Source organism: Mauremys mutica, chromosome 9 (genome assembly GCF_020497125.1).
Source record: "Mauremys mutica isolate MM-2020 ecotype Southern chromosome 9, ASM2049712v1, whole genome shotgun sequence".
NCBI classification, from domain to species: Eukaryota; Metazoa; Chordata; order Testudines; family Geoemydidae; genus Mauremys; species Mauremys mutica.
The window spans coordinates 45,198,940-45,223,421 of NC_059080.1; the positions used below are offsets into that span (position 1 = coordinate 45,198,940).

At 50.6% G+C, this 24,482-nt stretch overlaps 2 protein-coding genes and 1 long non-coding RNA gene across 19 annotated transcripts in view; 1 reads left to right on the forward strand and 2 right to left on the reverse strand.

Annotated features, from left to right (window-relative positions):
* The window catches only part of HDAC8 (histone deacetylase 8), a 119,053-nt gene extending 114,014 nt beyond the window's left edge, over positions 1-5,039 (reverse strand). For all 12 annotated transcript variants that reach the window (XM_045030405.1, XM_045030402.1, XM_045030406.1 and 9 more), the window contains exons 1-2: positions 4,910-5,039; positions 2,789-2,841 (exon numbers count right to left, since the gene is read on the reverse strand). In XM_045030405.1, coding sequence (XP_044886340.1) covers positions 2,789-2,841; positions 4,910-4,999 — 143 coding nt within the window. In that variant the 5' untranslated portion in view covers positions 5,000-5,039. The remainder of the gene's footprint in view (positions 1-2,788; positions 2,842-4,909) is intronic.
* A 14,698-nt stretch (positions 5,040-19,737) lies between these two features.
* PHKA1 (phosphorylase kinase regulatory subunit alpha 1) overlaps positions 19,738-24,482 on the reverse strand; it is an 86,698-nt gene continuing 81,953 nt past the window's right edge. For all 6 annotated transcript variants that reach the window (XM_045030397.1, XM_045030398.1, XM_045030400.1 and 3 more), the window contains 2 exons: positions 23,032-23,232; positions 19,738-22,600 (listed from right to left, as the gene is read on the reverse strand). In XM_045030397.1, coding sequence (XP_044886332.1) covers positions 22,427-22,600; positions 23,032-23,232 — 375 coding nt within the window. In that variant the 3' untranslated portion in view covers positions 19,738-22,426. The remainder of the gene's footprint in view (positions 22,601-23,031; positions 23,233-24,482) is intronic.
* On the forward strand, positions 20,999-23,034 carry LOC123377464. Its single transcript, XR_006582223.1, has 3 exons — positions 20,999-21,141; positions 22,273-22,380; positions 22,850-23,034. It is a non-coding gene; the product is annotated as an uncharacterized LOC123377464 (long non-coding RNA).

A 24,482-nucleotide genomic window follows, 5' to 3' on the forward strand; every position in this document is an offset into this window, starting at 1 on the left:
AGCCAGGAGGAAGGTAGCCAGTTGCAATGGATGGTGCTTGGGGAAGAACAAACACCAGAGGAGGTGCCTGGTAAGCGGCTTTTATTTTGGGAAGGAAGTTTTTTGGTGAGGGCTCTTGGGGCAAGGAGGGTTAGGACTGCATGCATGCCTAGATGCGAAATAGGGCGGTGATGTGCTCTCTCACATCGCGGTAATCGGCCTCAGTGATCTCTTCAAAGGTCTCATGCAGAAGCTGGGCAATCTGCTTGCACAGGCTCCTTGGCACAGCTACTATGCTCCTCATCCCAGTAATGCTAACATGTCCACACCACTGTGCCGTGACGGGCAGAGGGACCATTGCTGCACACAGGCAAGCTGCATATGGGCCAGGGCGGAAGCCGCATTGTAGTAGAAAACCCTCCCTTGCTTCCCAGGTCACCCTCAGCAGCGAGATATCTTCCAGAACCAACTCATCCTGTGGAAAATGTGGGGACAGTGTTGAGTATAGGGGCCCCCTGCAGCTGTTGGCTCTCCCCAAGGCACAGAACCCCAGAGGACAGTACAGCTGTGAAACAATCAGTCCTCCTTGCCCCTGTGCTTACTCACCATTTTGGGGCTCCTGTGGGTTATGTGTGCTCGCTTTGGGACAGGCAATTTCTACTATTGTGTACACTGTGCTTGTCTTTAAGTACGGCCGAATCATTGCTCTGTCTGGCGTGAACAATGCTGCCTCTTAAGTGTTGCATTTTGGCTTTACAGGTGCAACCTTGAGAGCCCAGCCATCCTTGTCATCAATGGCTGAAAGACTCCAAAGAATCAGGAAGCATCCGTGAAGAAGCAAAGAGGACGTGCTGCATGAAGTCATGCAGCAGTCCCTTAATGAAAATCAAAAAATGCAGGTGTGGCAGGAGAGTGAAAGGAGGGTCCGCCAGCAGAATGCGGATCGCTGGCACCAAAGCATGGAGCAGCTGCTAAGCATCATGGAGCGCCAAGCAGACTCGACACAGGGGCTCGGAGCAATGCAGGTGGAGCACGTCCGCGCCCACTCCCCCCCTGCAGCCCTTGTCCCAAAACTCTTTCCCTTGTGCCTCCATGTCACTGCCAACCCACTTTCCCCAACATCCGGGTTCTTATTGCCACCAACTGCCTTCAACATCTGTAGCTTCACCACCCAGCCCACCTGTAGCTTCACAAACCACCACCCGCTTCTCTACCATCAGGGCAGCTCTCAATCTTGTGTCCTTGCACCGCACGGTGGGGGCAAGCTCAGCACACAGTCCCATGAAAGTGGCTTTTCTCATCCAAAAGTTCTGCAGCCACCGTTCGTCATCCCAGACTTGCATGACGATGTGACCCCACCACTCAGTGCTTGTTTCCCGAGCCCAAAAGCGGCGTTCAACTGTGGTGAGCATGTCCGTGAATGCCACAGGCAATCTCGTGTTGTAAGCATTATGTGAGTTGACATCATTGTCGGACTCCTCACTGTCACTTAGTAGTTTAAGGATTAACTCGACTGCACTTTGTGATGTGCTAGCGAGACCCATCAGCATATTCCTCAGCGGTTCGGGATCCATTTCCACATGCCAAAAGGGAAGAGAGCACACAGTACAAAAAAAATTGAAAATGTGCCAAATGTGGACAGAAGCACAGGGATTGCTGGGATGCGAAGCAATGCATCACGGGGTATTGAGACAGGCCCCAGAATGTCCCGCATCCCCCCGCCCCCTTCCCACAAGCCACAGCACCAGAATAGAAAGAGGTGCTCTGGGGGATAGCTGCCCATAATGCACCGCTCCCAATGCCGCTGCAAGTGCTGCAAATGTGGCCACGCCAGTGCTCTTGCAGCTGACAGTGTGAACACACTGCAGTGCTTACCCTGCTGCAGTCTCCAAGGGCTGGTTTAACTTACAGCACTCTACTGTAGCCATGCCCTGAGAGGACGTAGGGTCATCAGTGCCTGATATACCAGCGCATGAGCACGGCACTCAAGGAGGCACCACTTCCAACCCTACAGATACCACTAAGAAAAAATCTCCAATGACCATGCACATGCGCACACCTAGAATAGAATCGACATGAACAAGCATTCGAAGAAGAGCCGGGATTCCTTTAAGATGCTATTGCTGGACACTGCTCAGAGGTTCTATCATCTGTAGCAGGCTAACAGGCATCCAGTATGTTTGAACACATACACCAGCCCCCTTAAGCACTGGAAGGGAAGAGAAAACCTCTTTTCCTCCTTACCCAATTCCCAACACCCTCCTGAGGGAAGGACTCTTCAATACCCTACTCCAAACCTCTGCCTGAGTCCTTTTGTACCCCACAAATTCTGAGTCCATTGTACTCCACGAATAGCTCTAAGACCTGGCTAGACTGTTCTCAAGCAGCAACGAGAAACTGACATGGTCTATGTTGGTTTCCCAGCTGCCCATCAGGCTCTATTAGCAGTGGGAAAGCTAATCAGTGCTTGGTCACTGTCACTCATTAATAAAAGTTGAAGATGGCATGGCACATTTAAAAAAAAGCACTAGATATTTAGTACCTGGAAGACTTTTCTCATCAGATTCTGATGATAAATCACATCTGTCATAACTACTGTAACACTGTCCATTTAGCAGAACAAGCAAACTTTGCGTACAAATCAACAACACTAGACGTCAGTGTATGGGTTTTATGAATGCACAGAATGCAGGGCCCAATCCTGCACTATGCAGCATGGTACTGAGTTCCTGGTGAGCTGAAGATACTCAGCACCTACAGGATCAGGCAATTAGCATACACTCTTCAGGAAATAGATGATGTGACTTACCTCATGTGGTCAAGTAAGGAATATGCTTTGATCAAAGAATGCACCATACTGGCCTACAGAATAGAAAAGTAAGAGCACAGGTTACCAAGTTATGCAAGGGTTACCAAGCAGGCCTGCGCCATACGTAGAAGAATGTCCCTAACCCAGAAGCTTGCAACGTAACCCCCACACAAACATAGAGCAGATATGTCAGAGATCCTAAACTGAAATGGTGCTGATATGTACCAAAGGTCCTTCATTATTAGTCTTTACTGATTTCCCCCCAAAATTCCTGGGTTTTGAAAAAAAACAATATTCGGGTTTTACTGATTTTCATCAAAATTTTGGCTTTTTCAGGACCCAGGAATCTTTCGCAGGGAAACCAGATGGGACTGTGTGGAAGGGTGAGCCAGGTTAGGAGGGGCTCTATACACCAGGGGCCAGTAGTCAGGGCTGCAGCCTTCTGCTCCCTTTCAGAACTCAGCCCTTCACCCTGGCCCCATCTGCTTCCTCCGCACAGTGGCAGAATGAGATGGGCGGGGAGCTAGGCCCTGGAAACTGAAAGGGCTGGACCGCTATAGGAAGTGGAAGGCTACTGCCACATGGTGAGACTCTGCTTCCCTCCACCCCCACTCTGCCCTTTGATTTCAGTTTCTACCTATTTTCTCCAGTTTTTTTTTTAAAAAACATTAATAAAAAATGAAAATCCAAATAAATTAAAAAATAAAATAAAAACAAACCCAAGAGCCTTATATATACCACACAGGTGACATCCATGTGATACACTGCATTTATCATGCATCTTTGACCATCTCACTTGGACTCTGCCCACTGATCCATCTTCCAGGGACTATGTCAACCACTCCTGGGCTGTGAAAAGCTTCAAAGAGCCTTTTCTTTATTTTCCTTTTCTTTAATTAAAAGGAATCACTCAAATATTTCTTTCCCCCCACCCTTATGTGGATTTCCTTCCCAGTGTGACTTGGATGGGTTTAGTGCTTGAAAACTATGGTTATAGGCAGCCGTGGAGAAACCTAAACAGCAATACAGATACAAGGCTTGAACATCCACTCACTCTTATTCACACATGAAATAGTTCTTCTGAAGAATGTGGCATTTGCAGAATACATGGGGGTGCAGAGTTTGGCATAAAGATTTTATCCAGGTTTATTTGAAAGCTGTCTGTCTCAAGCCAACACCCTAATTTTGGTACTACTCAAGCAAGGGGGAGTTTCTCAAGCCTGTTTCACTCTTTCAACTACCAGAAGTTTTGTATGCTCTTAAGCTTCCCTGGCTCAGAGGACACTGAAAATGTCCTAGCATGTGGTGCCCTCCTCCCCACCAGGAGAGGCTGGCAATCCAAGAGACTAGAAGACAGCAGCTTGGTTAGAGACTGCCAGGTCTGCTGAGATCCCCCCTCTGGAGTTAAGCATAGGGAAGAGGAGAAGATTTTTACATAAATGTTATCAAAGCAAAACAGATTTATGCCCCATTTTTCTAAACAAGGTTCCCTGCTCCTGATTTCTCCCTTAGCCAGGTTTTAAAGATCCTTACAAAGCCTTCTGGGGTACATTAGCTCCCATGTTGCTATTTCCTCACATAAATCTCTTTCACTTGGCAGCTCCCCTTTTCCCCTCAGCCAGCTGAGGCTCTGGAGCAGGGAGCATCTCTTGCTATGTGTCTGTGCGGGGCTGGGCACGAGGGGGCCCTGATCTCAGGCAGGGCCTCCAGATGTACAAACAACAACTATAACACAGATGCTCTGACTGGCATGGGAGGCACTTCACTTCACACTGTTTTTGTACCCACCTTACTGCTACTCCCAGGCCGCTGGATTACACCAACCCCGTCTCAGCTGGGATGGGAAAGTCACAGCCTGCTCCCCAGGGCCAACTACCCTCCACCCAGAAACCCTACCCCACACAGGACGCCCCAAACTCCCCACCCCGTCCCCCCAGCTTCCCACCCAGCCCATCACAGCTCCCCACACCGCCCCCAACAGGGCCCCCCAAGCTCCCCATCTGCACCCCACAGTGCCCCCCAAGCTCTCCACGCCACCCCCCCAAACTCCCACAAAGCCCCCCCAAGCTCCGCACACCACACTCCAGTGTCCTGCCCTCCACAGGCCCCCCGCTCACCCACCCGTTTAGGCACTTTGCAGAGCGAGTCGCACAGCGCCAGGTACTCCGGGCTGCAGACATAGACCGGGGGCAGCGACGAGGCCGCTTCCATCGGTTCCCGAGCCGGCTCCGCGCCCTCCGGCCTGTGCAGACCAACGGCACGCCGGGAGCTGTAGTCCTATAGCGCGCGACCTGCCCGTCCCAGGGCATGCTGGGAGCTGTAGTCCCATGGGACATACTCCAACTTGTCCTCTTTCTAAAAGTGCAGTGCCCAGAACTGAGGTCTCACCCCTGCCGAGCAGAGCGGGACAGTTCCCTCCCCTGTCTCAGATACCCCACTCCTGTTAATACACCCCTAATAATATGAGCCTTTTTCACAACCAGGGGGAGGGATAGCTCAGTGGTTTGAGCTTTGGCCTGCTAAACCCAGAATTGTGAGCTCAATCCTTGAGAGGGCCATTTAGGGATCTGAGGCAAAAGCAAAAAAACACCACCACCAACTACTTGGTCCTGCTAGTGAAGGCAGGGGACTGGATGCAATGACCTTTTAAGATCCCTTCCAGCTCTATGAGATCGGTATATCTCCATACATTATTAACTGCATCACTTATATTCCATCAGTGACCCACTAGCACCCCAGATCCTTGCCCACAGTGCAAACCTGGCCAGTTATTCCCCATTTTGTGGTTGTGCATTTCAATTTTGCTTTCTAAATGTTGCACTTTTCACTTATTTTCATGGAATTTCATCTTGTAGATTTCAGACCAATTCCTCACTTGATCAAGATCCTTCTGAAATCTAATCCTGCCCTCCAGAGTGCTTGCAAACCCTCCCAGTGGTGTAGTGATTATAGATCACATTCTTTCAAGAGAAGCATTCACTTTAGTGCCTTGACTAAACACCAGGTCACATTATTTAGAACATAAGAATGGACATACTAGGCCAGATCAACGATCCATTTCTGACAGTGGCTGGTGTCAGATGCTTTAGAAGAAATGAACAGAACGGGGCAATTTATCATAGAATCATAGAAGATTAGGGTTGAAAGAGACCTCAGGGGGTCATCTAGTCCAACCCCCTGCTCAAAGCAGGACCAATTCCCAACTAAATCATCCTAGCCAGGGCTTTGTCAAGTCAGGCCTTAAAAACCTCTAAGGATAGAGATTCCACCACCTCCCTAGGTAACCCATTCCAGTCCTTCACCACCCTCCTAGTGAAATAGTGTTTCTTAATATCCAACCTAGACCTCCCTCATTGCAACTTGAGACCATTGCTCCTTGTTCTGTCATCTGCCACCACTGAGAACAGCCGAGCTCCATCCTCTTTGGAACCCCCCTTCAGGTAGTTGAAGGCTGTTATCAAATCCCCCCTCACTCTTCTCTTCTGCAGCCTAAACAAGCCCAGTTCCCTCAGCCTCTGCTCATAAGTCATGTGCCCCAGCCCCTTGATCATTTTTGTTGCCCTCCGCTGGACTCTCTCCAATGTGTCCACATCCTCTCTGTAGCGGGGGGGAGGGGGGACCTAAAACTGGATGCAATACTCCAGGTGTGGCCTCACCACTGCCAAATAGAGGGGAATAATCACTTCCCTCGATCTGCTAGCAATGCTCCTACTAATGCAGCCCAATATGCCGTTAGCCTTCTTGGCAACAAGGGCACACTGCTGACTCATATCCAGCTTCTCATCCACTGTAATCCCCAGGTCCTTTTCTGCAGAACTGCTGCTTAGCTAGTTGGTCCCCGGTCTGTAACAATGCATGGTATTCTTTCTTCCTAAGTGCAGGACTCTGCACTTGTCCTTCTTGAACCTCATCAGGTTTCTTTTGGCCCACGCCTCTAATTTCTCTACGTCCCTCTGGACCCTATCCCTACCCTCCAGCGTATCTACCACTCCTCCCAGTTTAGTGTCATCTGCAAACTTGCTGAGAGTGCAATCCATGCCATCCTCCAGATCATTAATGAAGATATTGAACAAAACCGGCACCAGGACCCACCCTTGGGGCACTCTGCTTGATACTGGCTGCCAACTAGACATGGAGCTGTTGATCACTACCCGTTGAGCCCGACAATCTAGCCAGCTTTCTATCCACCTTATAGTCCAATCATCCAGCTCATACTTCTTTAACTTGCTGGCAAGAATACTGTGGGAGACCGTATCAAATGCTTTGCTAAAGTCAAAGAATAACACATCCACTGCTTTCCCCTCATCCACAGACCCAGTTAACTCCTCATAGAAGGCAATTAGGTTAGTCAGGCATGACTTGCCCTTGGTGAATCCATGCTGGCTGTTCCTGATCACTTTCCTCTCCTCTAAGTACTTCAGAATTGATTCCTTGAGGACCTGCTCCATGATTGTCCAGGGACTGAGGTGAGACTGACTGGCCCGTAGTTCCCCGGATCCTCCTCCTTCCCTTTTTTAAAGATGGGAATTACATTAGCCTTTTTCCAGTCAACACAGAGAATTGGTGGGATAACTCACATGATTGGAGTACTGTCATGGATGGATATAAACTGTTCAAGAAGGACAGGCAGGGAAGAAAAGGTGGGGGAGTTGCGTTGTACGTAAGAGAGTAGTATGACTGCTCAGAGCTCCAGTATGAAAAACTGCAGAAAAACCTGAGTGTCTCTGGATTAAATTTAGAAGTATGAACAACAAGGGTAATGTCGTGGTGGGAGTCTGCTACAGACCACCGGACCAGGGTGATGAGGTGGACGAGGCTTTCTTCCAGCAACTAACAGAAGTCGCTAGATCACAAGCCCTGGTTCTCATGGGTGACTTTAATCACCCCGATATCTGCTGGGAGAGCAATACAGCAGTGCACAGACAATCTAGGAAGTTTCTGGAAAGTGTAGGGGACAATTTCCTGGTGCAAGTGCTGGAGGAACCAACTAGGGGAAAAGCTCTTCTTGACCTGCTGCTCACAAACAGGGAAGAAATAGTAGAGGAAGCAATAGTGGATGGGAACCTGGGAGGCAGTGACCATGAGATGGTCGAGTTCAGGATCCTGACACAAGGAAAAAGGGAAAGCAGTAGAACAGAGACCCTGGACTTCAGAAAAGCAGATTTCAACTCCCTCAGGGAACTGATGGGCAAGGTCCCCTGGGAGAATAACATGACGGGGAAAGGAGTCGAGGAAAGCTGGCTGTATTTTAAAGAAACCTTATTGAGGTTGCAGGAACAAACCATCCCGATGTGTAGGAAGAAAAGTAAATATGGCAGGCGACCAGCTTGGCTTAACAGTGAAATCCTTGCTCGTCTTAAACACAAAATAACAGCTTACTAGAAGTGGAAGATTGGACAAATAACCAGGGAGGAGTATTGTTCAGGCATGCAGGTGTGAAATCAGGAAGGCCAAATCACACTCGGAGTTGCAGCTAGCCGGAGATGTTAGGAGTAACAAGAAGGGTTTCTTTAGGTATGTTAGCAACAGGAAGAAAGTCAAGGAAAGTGTGGGCCCCTTGCTGAATGAGGGAGGGAACCTAGTGACAGAGGATGTGGAGAAAGCTAGTGTACTCAATGCTTTTTTTGCCTCTGTCTTCACAGACAAGGTCAGCTCCCAGACAGCTGCACTCTGCAGCACGGTATGGGGAGGAGGTGACCAGCTCTCTGTGGAGAAAGAAGTAGTTCGGGGCTATTTAGGAAAGCTGGATGAGCACAAGTCCATGGGGCCGGATGCGCTGCATCCGAGGGTGCTAAAGGAGTTGGCCGATGAGATTGCAGAGCCATTGGCCATTATCTTTGAAAAATTATGGCGATCGGGGGAGGTCCCGGATGACTGGAAAAAAGCTAATGTAGTGCCCATCTTTAAAAAAGGGAAAAAGGAAGATCCAGGGAACTACAGGCCAGTCAGTCTCACCTCAGTCCCTGGAAAAATCATGGAACAGGTCCTCAAGGAATCAATCCTGAACCACTTAAAGGAGGAGAAAGTGATCAGGAACAGTCAGCATGGATTCACCAAGGGCAAGTCATGCCTGACTAACCTAATTGCCTTCTATGACGAGATAACCGGCTCTGTGGATGAGGGGAAAGCAGTGGATGTACTATTTCTGGACTTTAGCAAAGCTTTTGATACAGTCTCCCACAGTATTCTTGCCAGCAAGTTAAAGAAGTATGGGCTGGATGAATGGACGGTAAGGTGGATAGAAAACTGGCTAGATGGTCGGGCTCAACGGGTAGTGATCAATGGTTCCATGTCTAGTTGGCAGCCGGTATCAAGTGGAGTGCCCCAAGGGTCGGTGCTGGGGCCGGTTTTATTCAATATCTTCATTAACGATCTGGAGGATGGTGTGGACTGCACCCGTAGCAAGTTTGCAGATGACACTAAACTGGGAGGAGTGGTTGATACGCTGGAGGGTAGGGATAGGATACAGAGGGACCTAGACAAATTAGAGGATTGGGCCAAAAGAAATATGATGATATTCAACAAGTACAAGTGCAGAGTCCTGCACTTAGGACGGAAGAATCCCATGCACTGCTACAGACTAGGGACCGAATGGCTGGGCAGCAGTTCTGCAGAAAAGGACCTAGGGGTTACGGTGGACGAAAAGCTGAATATGAGTCAACAGTGTGCCCTTGTTGCCAAGAAGGCTAATGGCATTTTGGGTTGTATAAGTAGGGGCATTTCCAGCAGATCGAGGGATGTGATCATTCCCCTCTACTCAGCACTGGTGAGGCCTCATTTGGAGTACTGTGTCCAGTTTTGGGCCCCACACTACAAAAAGGATGTGGATAAATTGGAGAGAGTCCAGCAGAGGACAACAAAAATTATTAGGGGGCTGGAGCACATGACTTATGAGGAGAGGCTGAGGGAACTGGGATTGTTTAGTCTGCAGAAGAGAAGAATGAGGGGGGATTTGATAGCTGCTTTCAACTACCTGAAAGGGGGTTCCAAAGAGGATGGATCTAGACAGTTCTCAGTGGTAGAAGATGACAGAACAAGGAGTAATGGTCTCAAGTTGCAGAGGGGGAGGTTTAGGTTGGATATTAGGAAAAACTTTTTCACTAGTAGGGTGGTGAAGAACTGGAATGGGTTACCTAGGAAGGTGGTGGACTCTCCTTCCTTAGAGGTTTTTAAGGTCAGGCTTGACAAAGCCCTGGCCGGGATGACTTAGTTGGGTTTGGTCCTGCTTTGAGCAGGGGGTTGGACTAGATGACCTCCTGAGGTCCCTTCCAACCCTGAGATTCTATGATTCTATGATCCGGGACCTCCCCCGATCGCCATGATTTTTCAAAGATAATGGCCAATGGCTCTGCAATCACATCCACCAACTCCTTTAGCACCCTCGGATGCAGGGCATCCAGCCCCATGGATTTGTGCTCATCCAGCTTTTCTAAATAGTACCAAACCACTTCTTTCTCCACAGAGGGCTGGTGATCTTCTCCTCATGCTGTGCTGCCCAGTGCAGCAGTCTGAGAGCTGACCTTGTTCATGAAGACCGAGGCAAAAAAAGCATTGAGTACATTAGCTTTTTCCACATCCTCTGTCACTAGGTTGCCTCCTTCATTCAGTAAGGGGCCCACACTTTCCTTGACTTTCTTCTTCTTGCTAACATACTTGAATAAACCCTTCTTCTTACTCTTAACATCTCTTGCTAGCTGCAACTCCCAGTGTGATTTGGCCACTGATATAGAGACATTATGATATTTTCTGTCTTAGTATCTCTCTCTTTCCTAATGGTTTCTAACATTGTTAGTGTTTTTTTGTTTTGTTTTGTTTTTTACTGCTGCTGCACATCGAGTGGATGTTTTCCATAATGACTCCAAGACCTTTTTTCTTGAGTTGTAACAGCTAATTTAGACTCCATCATTTTCTATGTATAGTTGGGAAGATGTTTTCTAATGTACATTATTTTGCATTTATCAACATAGAATTTCAGCTGCCATTTTTTAATAGGCAGCAGGTTTAAAAAAAAAAGGAAGTATTTTTTCATACAACAAACTGTCAACCTGTGGATCTCTGTCAGAGGATGTTGTGAAGGCCAAGACTATAACAGGGTTCAAAAAAGAACTAGATAAATTCATGGAGGATAGGTCCATCAGTGGCTATTAGCCAGGATGATCAGGGATGGTGTCCCTAGCCTCTGTTTGCCAGAAGCTGGGAATGGGTGACAGGGGATGGATCACTTGATGATGACCTGTTCTGTTCATTCCCTCTAGGGAACGTGCTATATGGACCTTTGATCTGACGCAGTATGGCCGTTCTTATGTTGCCCGGTCACCCAGTTTTGTGAGATCTGTAATTCTTTGTGGTCAGCTTTGGACTTAACTATCTTGAGTAATTTTGTATCATCTGAAAACTTGGCTACCTCATTGTTTACCCCCCTTTTCCAGCTCATTTATGAATATGTTGAACAGCAATAGTCCTAGTACAGATCCTCAAGGGACCCCATTATTTACCTATCTCTACTGTGAAAACTTGACAATTTATTCCTACCCTTTGTTTCCTGTCTTTTAACCAGTTATTGAGCCATGACAGCTTCCTTTGCTTAAGAGCTTTAGGTAAAGGTCCTGAAAGTCCAAGGATGCTTAGATTTCCCAACATTTCTTCTGCAGTTCTATACTGATGAGTGAGTCCTGGCTAATGTCGCTGACGCTGGTAAATAGCCTATGATAGCCCATGCCAGCAGTGTGAACACCCCATTCTCTCATTTTCACTGCTCTAATTGGTGTGACTTCATTCACTTCAACTGAGTTACAACACTGCAAGAGACAGAACTGGGTACAGCTGTAAGTTTGGGGGTGTTTGGTTCTGCTGGATGAAAGGTGGTTCATGCAGTTAAAGGTTCTGGTCCTAGTCTAATCAGGTCCTTAACTGGCAGGGACAAAGCTAGTGCAGCAACAGCTTCTTCATGTGCTGCTCACTCCTGTGTTGCTAACTCTCACCAATTCAGTGAGGTTCTCATTATATTTGGTCTTTTTCTTCAAATCCCAGCTCCCGGAGTCATCAGATTATGTGAAGATTCATAGATTTTTAAGGCCAGAACAGAACAGCATGATCATCTAGTCTGAGCCCCTGCTTACCACAGGCCAAAGAACCCCACTCAATAATTCCTGCATCAAGCACATTACTTCTGGGTGGAAGTATAATTCATCCTTTACGAATGATAGCTCAGCTGGATTTAAGATAGCTGGTGATGGAGAATCCCTCATAGCCCTCTCTCAGTATTTTCTAATGGTTAAATTCCCCTTACTATTCAAAATATGCACCTTATTTGTAGTCTAGCTTCAGTTTCTCATTATACCTTTCTTTGCTAGATTGAAGAGCCCTCTACAGGCAGAAATCTCTTTACCCTGTTGGCACCTATCAACTATGAACAAGTCAAGCCTTAGTTTTCAGTGGGATAAATTAACTAGAGTGAGAATGATCGCTTTCATTTAGAACAGGGGTGGTCAACCTGAGCCTGAGAAGGAGCCAGAATTTACCAATGTACATTGCCAAAGAGCCACAGTAAAATGTCATCAGCTCCCCCAATCCCAGCACCTCCCACCCACCAGCAGCCCCCGCCAATCAGCACCTCCCCCTCAGCTGTTTTGTGGCAAGCAGGAGGCTCGGGGCATGAGGGCACAGCAGGCTCAGGGGATGGAGCATGAAGGGGTAGAGTGGGGAGGCAGGCCTGAGGCAGAGCCAGAGGTTGAGCAGCGAGCACCCCCCAGCATATTGGAAAGTTGGTACCTGTAGCTCCCAGCCCCGCAGATGGTGCCTATACAAGGAGCTGCATATTAACTTCTGAAGAGTTGCACATATCTCTGGAGTCACAGGTTGGCCACCCCTGATTTAGAATATGGAAAAGTACATTTCGAGCTCTCTTGCTCACACAAACAAGTTTGACAATGTTACTCAGTCTCCACAGAGAACCACCCCATTTAAAAAAACACAACCCACATGTGATTAAAACCAAGCTTGTGAATTTTGTGGCCTGACTCACTTTTAGATCTGGCTTGGGCTAATGATATTATTACACAAATTATTGCTTGCTGTTGTCCTGGGCTCCACCCTGCCCTGAACATGTGGTCTCTTAGGGACTGACTTTTTGTCAGAGTCGCAGACAGCACCTGGCATAATGGGGTCCTGATCCTTGAGAAGTTCTAGGCCCCACCGCAATACAAACATTAGTAACAGGAGCCCAGCTGATGAATTAGGTATGCTGCTCTTACCCTAGCTAAGCTTGCCTGTGGCTACAAGGGCCATGGTTAAGATATACATAAATACAGAGAGCAGGAGGCTCTACTGAGCCTGTTGAGGCTGGGATGGAGTTGTACAGCACCTAGCACAAAGAAGCCCCCATCAGACTTGCACCCTAGGCACTACAGTAATACACATAAACCACCCCCCGCCACTCAAAGCTGCAAACTCCCTTTGGTCCCAAGCTATTACCCTTGGCCAGAGCCTGTAGCTCTACCTCAGCAGTAGCCAACGCCAACCCCACCCCCAACTCAGACTATGAGCAGCACGCGAGGATGCTCAGTCACCTCTCCGCCACACAGCTCATTCACAAACTACCCCCAGGGCTAGAAATGAAAACACAGGCAAGTTGGAAATAGAGGCATTTTATTCTAGCTTTTCAGGTTTCAGCAGGTTTTGCCTTTTTTTGTTTTATTAGAGAAAAAAGACTAATGTTTATATGCATCTCAGCCCTCATCCCCTGAAAACAAAGGCAAGATCTAGGAAATGGAGTTTGAAAATGTTACATGGCTAAGTGTGAGAGTGCAACTGTTTACAATCAGTAAACCATCAAAGTGGAGTGCAGCAAGCAGCCCTTATGCTGGAACACTATTTACCTACTCAACTGGGTGTTACTTGGCCTCAGCTGGGTTTACAAAGCTTTAGCACTTCATGACATCTATGGAGGTGCAGCTCAGCTCCTGCTCTCTGGGCAGGAACTCTCCAAAAGCAAATTTTAAGAGAAATCCCACAATAAAAATGCAGCTAAACAGAAGCCCCACACCAGGACACCTGATTCCTAGACTCCAACTACGGTGGCCTTATTACCAGTGTGTGTTAGGTGCCAAGTACTTCAAACTCTGCTTTCAGCAGTGGCTGAGCAGCACTTTCCCCTTGCAAAGGGAGCACAAGCATCCTACATATGAACCATTTCAAATGGAGAGGCTCCCCCTTATACATTCACTGTAACCTTTTATAGTGGGTAAAAATCTCTGGTACTATAAGGAGCTGGTTTTTGACCATTACATTCTCCGATCACCCCCAGAGCAGCCTGCAAAGTGCATACACTGTCAACTACTCCCAAATTTGAAAGGAACTTGACGTGCATGAATAAGAACCAGCCCCATCTATGGCATTCAACATCATTCTCTGACAGACAATTAGAGAGCATCATTTAGTCTATGGCTTTTGCTTCCCTATTTAGGGTTATTATATTACGTGAAGAGGGTGGGAGGGGAAGTGGTTTCTGGCCAGTGCAGATATCCTAGCCTCCCTTTCCATGGAGCTGTAGGGAACCCCTACAGCACACACAGCGCTAACACCCCTGGCCTCAGATGTTCTGATGCTATTAAAAGATCAGATGGGGGAGTTCATTTGTGGCTGGGGGACTATGGGAGGAAAGAAGTTAAGATGGAAAAAAAGAACTTTACCACCTAGGAGATTTTTCTAGTGTTGTTTCTGTGCAAGGAGGACAATCCACCCAATGCCTCCAGGGGAGCATACACTTTGTTAAAGGCAAAGAAAACGAAGACATCAGCTACTGTACAGGAAAACCATTTCACTCTATTGGCCACAGTGCTGCCTTGGGAAGCCAGCAGAGAAATCCACAGACTGCAAGAGATGTTTGCTCATGCACTGACTTGCTTTATGTGGCACTGACCTACTTTGGGGAGGGTTTAGCCTGTTAGATTAGGAAAGATCTAGTGCAGATTCATACAATATTTGAAGCCCCCAAAGAGCTCTGCAGCAGATACCATCACTAAGTGGTGAAACTCAAGAACTGGAGCCAGCAGCCAGCTGTCCAAGAGGTGAACACACCCCACCCAGGTACTGGTGATGAAAGGGAGGACCAGTGCCACCATGGTCCACTGCTGCAGCAACTGGGAAGCAGTTAATTTACTGCTGGTTTCACCTGGGGAGATGAAAGGGGATGGGATGGGATGCAGATCCCACACCAACCAAGAGGTCTCAGCTGTAGCTAACTCTTAACAGCCCCACAGGGTTAGCTACTGCTGAGAGCATTAACAACCCTGCAAGGTTACACCTGCAGGGGATCACACTTGGGGAGAACCTAAGATGGGCTAAGAGCTCCTGTCAGGGTAGGCCCTTTCTCCTGGCAGATTCCAGACTGGGGAAGGTGAAGGCTGCTGAGAGCCAGGCAGAAGTTGCTAGGTTTGTATTTCAGTTGGTGTTAGGTTTTGCTGAGGGGCTCCTGTGTGAAGCCCAGAATCACTGCTCTGACAAATGAGAGCCTGAAGAAGAGCCTGTGGGGCAGAAGCCATTATGTGCATTGCCATTATTCTATCAGATATGATTCGTTTGGGACACAGATACCCTGGAAGAGGTGGAACTACAGCGTAGCCTGGCCAGAGGGCCACTGCACCAGACCACTGAAGGCCAGAGGGGGGGAGAGTAAGGCAGAGTTGCTGAAATGCCATGTCATGCCACAAGGGGGTGCTCCAGGACAGTGCATCTGCAATAGAACACAGAGCATGTTAGCACCTCAAATCAGCCTCTGAAATAGGGCCAGAGGAACCTGGCCCAGAATTTGGGAAGGCAAAGAAGAGTGGGGCTGGCACATCTGCTGGCAGCGACCCAGTGACAGCTGCAGATGGCTGTGCTACAACAGCAGCAATGGCACACTCAGGTGCTCCTCCTCCAACTATGGACAACCAGCAAGCAGCACCATTTGCTACCCAACCAGCGGTGGCTCCAGGCACCAGCGCTCCAAGCGTGTGCCTGGGGCAGCAAGCCCTGGGGGGAGCCCTGCCGGTCACTGTGAGGGCGGTAGTCAGGCCACCTTTGGCCATTTGCCTGCAAGAGGTCCCCCGTGGATTCGGTGGCAATTCGGGTACGCCGAAGCTGCGGAACTGGTGGACCTCCCGCAGGCAAGCCACCGAATCGGCAGGACCGGGGACCTCCCGCAGGCACGCCACCGAAGGCAGCCTGCCTGCCGTGCTTGGGGCGGCAAAAAAACTAGAGCTGCCCCTGCACCCAACAGGCTAGGACTGACTCTAGCAGCATATCAGCTCTGGTTCTGGGGCCAGCCCTCCCCGGGGGGGAAAAATCTCTGCCACAAGTAGTGGCACAACGCTTGCAGGACCTCGTGTCCTGATGGCTGTGCCTTGACGAGCTCAGTGGAAAAGTCATGGACCATGTGGTCCTGCAGTAATTTGTACAGCTCCTGCCCTGAGGGGTCTGAAGTGGGGTAAGATGGTTCTGGCCTGCATCAGTAGGTGACATGAGAGCAGGCCAAAGCCTGGAGTTGCCAACCTGCCAGCACTGTCCTGGAGTTGCCAGGAATTAGAGATTATGTCATGTGATGAAACCTCCAGAAATACATCCAACCAAAATTGGCCACCCTACCAAAGCTTGTTTTGAAGCCAAGAGGGCTACGCCTGAACGATGGGCCAGACTGGGAGTGTCCAAGCAAGGGAGACAGGTGGATGAGGTGTCCCAATTGGGGAGTTGCCAGGAAACTGAGGACGTTTTCTCCAGGGCACTCCAGATCTACCAGCCTTCCGGTCAGTCCCTCAGTTGAACGGAGCTACTCTGGGGGCAGCCAAGGAAGTCAGTGCAGCAAGCCAGGATGCTTTGGGAGGGACTGTCCATTGATGGAGCACAGATACATGAATTATTTCACTGAAGTTTGTGGAGCAGGGTCCTCCCTGGATAAGGTTAAAAAGCTGTCAAACACAGGGCTATCTAAGGGGGAGGAGTAGCAGTAGATGTCCTGGTGGGTTCAGGGTGTGGTCAAATGCTGGGCTAAGGAAATGTGGACCAACACCTGCCAATGCACATCTTGTGTACAGGAAGAAAAGGGGAAGGGGGGTGTCCCACAACCGACTAGAGCTGGAGGTAAGGGGCCAGGGGTGGCATATGCAGGTTGGAGCAGCCAAGACTCTTCCTCAGCACGTGATCCTGGGGAGGGATTGGTGGGAATTCCCAACCCTGGTACAAAAGATGATGATGTAAAGGAAGGGAACCTGGGAGGCAGTGACCATGAGATGGTCGAGTTCAGGATCCTGATACAAGGAAGAAAGGAGAGCAGTAGAACAGAGACCCTTGACTTCAGAAAAGCAGACTTCGACTCCCTCAGGGAACTGATGGGCAAGGTCCCCTGGGAGAATAACATGACGGGGAAAGGAGTCGAGGAAAGCTGGCTGTATTTTAAAGAAACCTTATTGAGGTTGCAGGAACAAACCATCCCGATGTGTGGGAAGAAAAGTAAATATGGCAGGCGACCAGCTTGGCTTAACAGTGAAATCCTTGCTCGTCTTAAACACAAAAAAACAGCTTATAAGAAGTGGAAGATTGGACAAATAACCAGGGAGGAGTATAAAAGTATTGCTCAGGCATGCAGGAGTGAAATTAGGAAGGCCAAATCACACTTGGAGTTGCAGCTAGCCGGAGATGTTAGGAGTAACAAGAAGGGTTTCTTCAGGTATGTTAGCAACAGGAAGAAAGTCAAGGAAAGTGTGGGCCCCTTGCTGAATGAGGGAGGGAACCTAGTGACAGAGGATGTGGAGAAAGCTATCTGTACTCAATGCTTTTTTTTGCCTCTGTCTTCACAGAGAAGGTCAGCTCCCGGACAGCTGCACTCTGCAGCATGGTATGAGGAGGAGGTGACCAGCTCTCTGTGGGGAAAGAAGTAGTTCAGGACTATTTAGAAAAGCTGGACGAGCACAAGTCCATGGGGCCGGATGCCCTGCATCCGAGGGTGCTAAAGGAGTTGGCCGATGAGATTGCAGAGCCATTGGCCATTATCTTTGAAAAATCATGGCGATCGGGGGAGGTCCCGGATGACTGGAAAAAGGCTAATGTAGTGCCCATCTTTAAAAAAGGGAAGAAGGAAGATCCAGGGAACTACAGGCCAGTCAGTCTCACCTCAGTCCCTGGAAAAATCATGGAACAGGTCCTCAAGGAATCAATTCTGAACCACTTAAAGGAGGGGAAAGTGATCAGGAACAGTCAGCATGGATTCAACAAGGGCAAGTCATGCCTGACTAATCTAATTGCCTTCTATGATGAGATAACCGGCTCTGTGGATGAGGGGAAAGCAGTGGATGTGCTATTTCTGGACTTTAGCAAAGCTTTTGATACAGTCTCCCCAGAGCGGCCCAGAGGATTCCAGGGGCCCGGGGTCTTCGGTGGCGGGGGGCCCTTCCGTTCCGGGACACGCCGCCGAAGTGCCCCGAAGACCCGCGGCGGGAACCCCCCGCCGCCGAATTACCGCCGAAGCGGGACCCGCCACTGAAGTGCAGCCCGGTCTTCGGTGGTAATTCGGCTGGCGGGCGGGTTCCCGCCGCGGGTCTTTGGGGCACTTCGGCGGCGGGTCCCAGAACGGAAGGGCCCCCCCGCCGCCGAATTACCGCCGAAGACCAGGCTGCAGTTCGGCGGCGGGTCCCGCTCGGTCTTCGGCTCCACAACGAGCGGAGGCAGCTGAGCTCAGCCCGGAGCTCGCAGCCCCACCCCCTCCCAACGCGGCTCTGAGCGGGGCGGGGCTCAGGGGCCCCGGCGGAGACACACTGCGGCGCTGTGTGAGGACAGCGCTTGATGCGCTAGGGCTCCAGGGGAGGGGCGGAGGCGGGAGCCTCAGCTGTTCTCTTGGAGGCCCCTGCAGAGACCCGGGGCCCGGGGCAAATTGCCCCCTTTGCCCCCCCCCCCCCCCGGGTGGCCCTGAGTCTCCCACAGTATTCTTGCCAGCAAGTTAAAGAAGTATGGGCTGGATGAATGGACGGTAAGGTGGATAGAAAACTGGCTAGATGGTCGGGCTCAACAGGTAGTGATCAATGGTTCCATGTCTAGTTGGCAGCCGGTATCAAGTGGAGTGCCCCAAGGGTCGGTGCTGGGGCCGGTTTTATTCAATATCTTCATTAACGATCTAGAGGATGGTGTGGACTGCACCCTTAGCAAGTTTGCAGATGACACTAAACTGGGAGGAGTGGTTGATACGCTGGAGGGTAGGGATAGGATACAGAGGGACCTAGACAAATTAGAGGATTGGGCCAAAAGAAATATGATGAGGTTCAACAAGGACAAGTGCAGAGTCCTGCACTTAGGACGGAAGAATCCCATGCACTGCTACAGACTAGGGACCGAATGGCTGGGCAGCAGTTCTGCAGAAAAGGACCTAGGGGTTACGGTGGACGAAAAGCTGAATATGAGTCAACAGTGTGCCCTTGTTGCCAAGAAGGGTAATGGCATTTTGGGTTGTATAAGTAGGGGCATTTCCAGCAGATCGAGGGATGTGATCATTCCCCTCTACTCAGCACTGGTGAGGCCTCATTTGGAGTACTGTGTCCAGTTTTGGGCCCCACACTACAAGAAGGATGTGGAAAAATTGGAGAGAGTCCAGCAGAGGGCAACAAAAATGATTAGGGGGCTGGAGCACATGACTTATGAGAAGAGGCTGAGGGAACTGGGATTGTTTAGTCTGCAGAAGAGAAGAATGAGGGGGGATTTGATAGCTGCTTTCAACTACCTGAAAGGGGGTTCCAAAGAGGATGGATCTAGACTGTTCTCAGTGGTAGAAGATGACAGAACAAGGAGTAATGGTCTCAAGTTGCAGAGGGGGAGGTTTAGGTTGGATATTAGGAAAAACTTTTTCACTAGTAGGGTGGTGAAGAACTGGAATGGGTTACCTAGGGAGGTGGTGGAATCTCCTTCCTTAGAGGTTTTTAAGGTCAGGCTAGACAAAGCCCTGGCTGGGATGATTTAGTTGGGTTTGGTCCTGCTTTGAGCAGGGGGTTGGACTAGATGACCTCCTGAGGTCCCTTCCAACCCTGAGATTCTATGATTCTATGAAGGGAAGGGCTAGGTTGAACGAAGAGCTGCAGCCCAGGACCGCTGAGGCTGGGGAGGACTCAAAAGGTGTTAGAAACCCAGCTGGAGACTGCTGAAGGAGGCCAACCGGCAGCCATGAGTCACCTGCAGATTCTGCCTGGCCAGCTGAAAGCTTGTAAGTGAGAGCAGGTGGAAACAGTTACTGCCTGAAAAGAAGTGATGGCCCAAGCGGCCAGACAAAGAACCAGCCTTGGCAATGGCAGAGGAAGAACACTGGAAGCAGCAGCAGCAGGTATAGAAGCAGGTTTCCCTCTGGGTTGAGATGAGCACAGGGGAGCGGAGCCCACATGAGAGGCTGAATAGCCCGCAGCAGGGACTCGGACACTGCCTTAAATAAAACAGGGGAAGTGTGGGTGACTACCAACTCTCCAGCTTGCCGGGAGCTAGGTGAAAAGACTGAGGCCCTTACTGCAGAGGCACTGAATGGGACAGGGTGCAAGCATATAGTTGCAATGGCAGAGAACGTGCAAAAGAAGCTGCTGGAATCAAAGCAGGCGCTGTGAAAGGGAGAACTGCTCTGGGTGTTGAAGTCCTTGGAGGGTAGGGACTGTCTGCTCCTGACTATGAACGAGTGTAAGGAGGAGCTGGACCGCCTGTGTGCCCAGGTCCTGCACCTCAGAGGTGCAAACCATCTGTACCATGCTGGACACAGCCTTGAGGGGGTGCATAAACCACCCCCCACTATGAAGGGGCCCCACTTTGTTATACCTGCAGGGGGGCCAGGCTGGATGTCAGTGCCGTGGAGGGAGGGAAAACCAGGAGAGGTTGTCTGGAGGCCCTCTCTGCAGGAGCTGAGCAGGATGAGTATGGTGGGAAACGGCCAGGAGTGGAATTCATGCTTGTGGTGGGCCTTCGAAAGGGGGTAGAACTCCAGGGAGGAAACCCTGGGGGGTGGGGGTCACTGTTGTGTAGGTTCTCCCCGGTGCTCCGCTCTTCTAAGCTGGCTACAAACTCAAGCTGGGGCTGGGCACAAGTTGCTGGGTTTGTATTTTGCTGAGGGGTTCTGGGGGGAAGCTCAGAGTCACTGCTCTGGCAAACGAGTGAGACGGGAGAGAAGGCTGGGGTGAAGACTTGTTCATTGCCGGTATTCTGTCAGATAGGATTTATTGGTGACACCGATACCCCGGAAGAGGAGGAGCAACAGAGCAGCCTGGCCAGAGGGCCACGTCCCCACTGAAGTCCTGATGAGGAGAGAGAGGCGGAGTCACCAAAACACTACGCCAGGCCACAAGGGGCACTCCAGGAGGGTGAGTCGACAACAGGCCTGATTGGCAGGAATACAGCACATCAAAGCCTGGATGAACATGGTGTGAGATGGGGCTGGAGAGCCAGCCAAAAGTGCCGAGAGTCAGCGTTCTCTTTCACGGCTCCCAGCAGATGGGGAGAGTGGGTCAGGGTCTCGATACACCCGCCTTCCAAAGTGACTCTGTCTGGTTTCTAAAAGCTTCACATCTCTGGGGGGCAGAGGAGCCAGGGGGTCCAGACACAGGTGCCAACTTTTTTCTTTGCCAGTGGGTGCTTGCACCCCCGACCTGAATCCACCCCTGCTCCAAAGTCCCCGCCCAAACTCCACCCCTCCGTGCCCCTATTGGAGCCCTCTCCAAATCCCCTCCTTCCCAGGCTTGCCGCGCAAAACAGCTGTTTCATGGCGCAAGTGCTGGAAGAGAGGGGGGAGAAGCAGGACGCGGCAGCATGCTCAGGGGAGGAGGCGGAGGCGAGCTGGGGAGCTGCCAGTGGGTGCAGAGCACCGACCAATTTTTCCATGTGGGTGCTCCAGCCCCAGAGCACCCATGGAGTCGGAGCCTATGGGTCCAGACTGCACTGTGGGAAGAAGCCCATGGGACTAACTGGCAGGGCACAGGGATTAGGTTTGCGTTGCTCAGCGAGTTAATGCCAGCAGGGTCTGCTCTGGGCCCAAGCTCCTACGACAACAGGGTAAGCTACTGTTCACTTTATAAAACCCTCCTTCAAAATTCAACACACATTTGGGGCTAGAGCAGCAAGAGCCTGTTCCCTCCATTGTGTGTTGGGTTTTGAAACCAGTGAGGTGAGACCAGCCTGAGCACCATAGCGTGCATCTGCAGAGCCGTCCCCCATTCACCACCTCACTGAGTGAAACCCACCCCAAGCTCGGACTTGTAACACACATACAGACACCCCAGAGCCGAGCAGGGATCAAATCCCGGGACCCTCAGCACAGGCCTCTCACATGTGAACCCGGTCCTGGGTTCAGTGCCAGGAAAGAGCTGGGATGGCTGTATGCAAACACAGCCATGGTTTAATCACACAAACATGCTCTCCTGAAACATCACTTGGCATCAGCAGAGACACACTCCCTGTGCTGAGAACAGCTATTGCAGCAGAGTTTTTTCCCCCAGGGTGAAGCTAGGAAATGGCAGGTTCCACCGCTGAATTCAACAAGTTGTCATGGCATGGAGACAGTCTACCAGCAAGCTAGCTTAACGCCTGCCTTTGACTCCTAAAAGGTAACCCAAGGCAGTTTGTAAACTCCAGATGCAAGCCCAAATGGGTCTATTGCATGGTGCAGCCACTGCTGGGGAGGAACTCCTCCACATATGTTGCCACTGCTCTGGAGAGGTAGGTCATGGTGCCAAACCTGCCACTAGGGGCGCTGTCGTATAGCAGGGTACAGATGCCTGTGGCAGGATCTTTCTCCAGCATACTGTCATCTGCGCCAAGTGCTTTCTGTGTGGGTGAGGAGTGGGGAAAAGGAGAGAAGGGAGTTATCAGCCACCTGTGCACCCCCAAGTGCCACATCACTTCCACCCCACACTCACAGCCTGAGCCAATCCTGCCTACACTCCAGCAGCAGGCACCCCCAGCATCCCCATTTCCACTGCCCAAACCCTGCCACCACGGCCTCCTCTCCACCCTCATCACCTTCGCTAGAAATATGCCCTGGAGGTGACACGTAAAATTGCTTTTAACCATCAGGGCTAGGGTCTCAAGTGGACACTCAGTAGAAGCCTTTGACTGCACTGCTGCTGCAAGTTCTCTGTGCCAGGACCCACACGTGCTAAGGAACGTACGACATGCACGCTTGCCACCACAGCCCCGCACAGACCAAGGCCAGGTTCGTCTCACTCATTCCCTCCGGCAGAGGGCAGGTTCCGTACCTGTTCTTGACAGAATAAGTCATTTGCTATGTGCACAATCTTTTCCACTGCAATGATGCCCCCAATGCTGTGTATTTCCACATCTGCCAGCATGGTCAGGACAAGAATGGCTTCTACCAGGAGCTGCCTGTATTCTGGCTGTGGGACACGGTTCAAGACTGACTCCACATGGACTGAAAACTTGATCTCCCCAGGAGTCATCTGTGAGAACCAAAAGCCTATTAATACACATGCAGGTGTCTCCCAGGTTCCAGTGAACCCCACAACCCTCACAGCGCACGCCCAGCCCAGCACCTGCAATCTAGCGCTTTGTAGCATTTCATAGCAGGCAGCAAATCGCTCAGTATCCTTAGCCCCGTTGTGTAAGTGGATGAACAGAAGCACAAAGAGGGAAAGTGCCTTGCCCAGGGTTCCCCAGCAAGTCAGTGGGATGGAACCTAGGAGCCTGGATTCTGAGTGCCTCCCTCTATAAGGGACGTGCCGGTGCAGGGGTGACATGCTGACAGAGCAACTGGCTGACTGAGGCTGGTGGGACCCCTGAGTTCAGGAGCACTGAAGATCGTGCTTCACAGAGTACTCCTGGGGGAATTCGATGCTACTGCGTGCATGCCATGATAATGAGCCATGCATATTTTTAATTTTTTGCACAGAAAAAAAGCTTCTGCCGAAATGTTGCTGCAGTTCTGCCTTTTGCCCACCAGAGGACACTGTGGCGATAGAACAAAGCAGCAGCTCCCAACCAGCGAGGAAAAGAGAGCCTTCAGTACCTGTCAGGCCAGGTCAGGAGACAGGGGCTATGGGGAGACAGACACCATGGGGTGCTGGTGGGGGAGGGGCAGACGGGCTCTTAAGGGTGGTGGACAGACTGAGGTAGGGCTGAATGGGAGTGGAGGCACAGGGCTACAGGGGGGAGGAGGGTGCAGGGCCACATGATGATGAGAGAGGGTGCAGAACTACATAGGGACAGGGAGTGGCTGAGTGGGGTCACAAAGACAAATGGTGACAGGTGGAGGGGGCACAGAGACACATGGGCACATAGGGACAGGCGGTGGTTGGGTGGGGGCACAGAGACACACGGGGACAGGGGAGGGGTGCAGGGCCACATGGGGCCAGGGGAGGGCATAAAGACACATGGGGATGGGGGAGGGTGTGCAGGGCCATATGAGGATGGAGGGGGAGTAGGTGTCTGATTGGGGGTGGAGGGACACTTAGACAAAGGGTGCAAGGATAGATAGGGGTGCAGGAACACATGGGGATGGGGCAGATGTGCCTGACTGAATGGGAGCGGCTAGGGGTCAGCCAGGGTCTGCATGGGGGGGGAAGCTCCCTAACAATCCCTCCCCGCCCCCCATACTTTTGTTCCATACTTTTCCCACCCATACCCTAGTTCACACCCAGGCTCCTTCCCAGCAATTTACTTCCCTCTCCCGGACCCCCACAGGCCTTTGCAC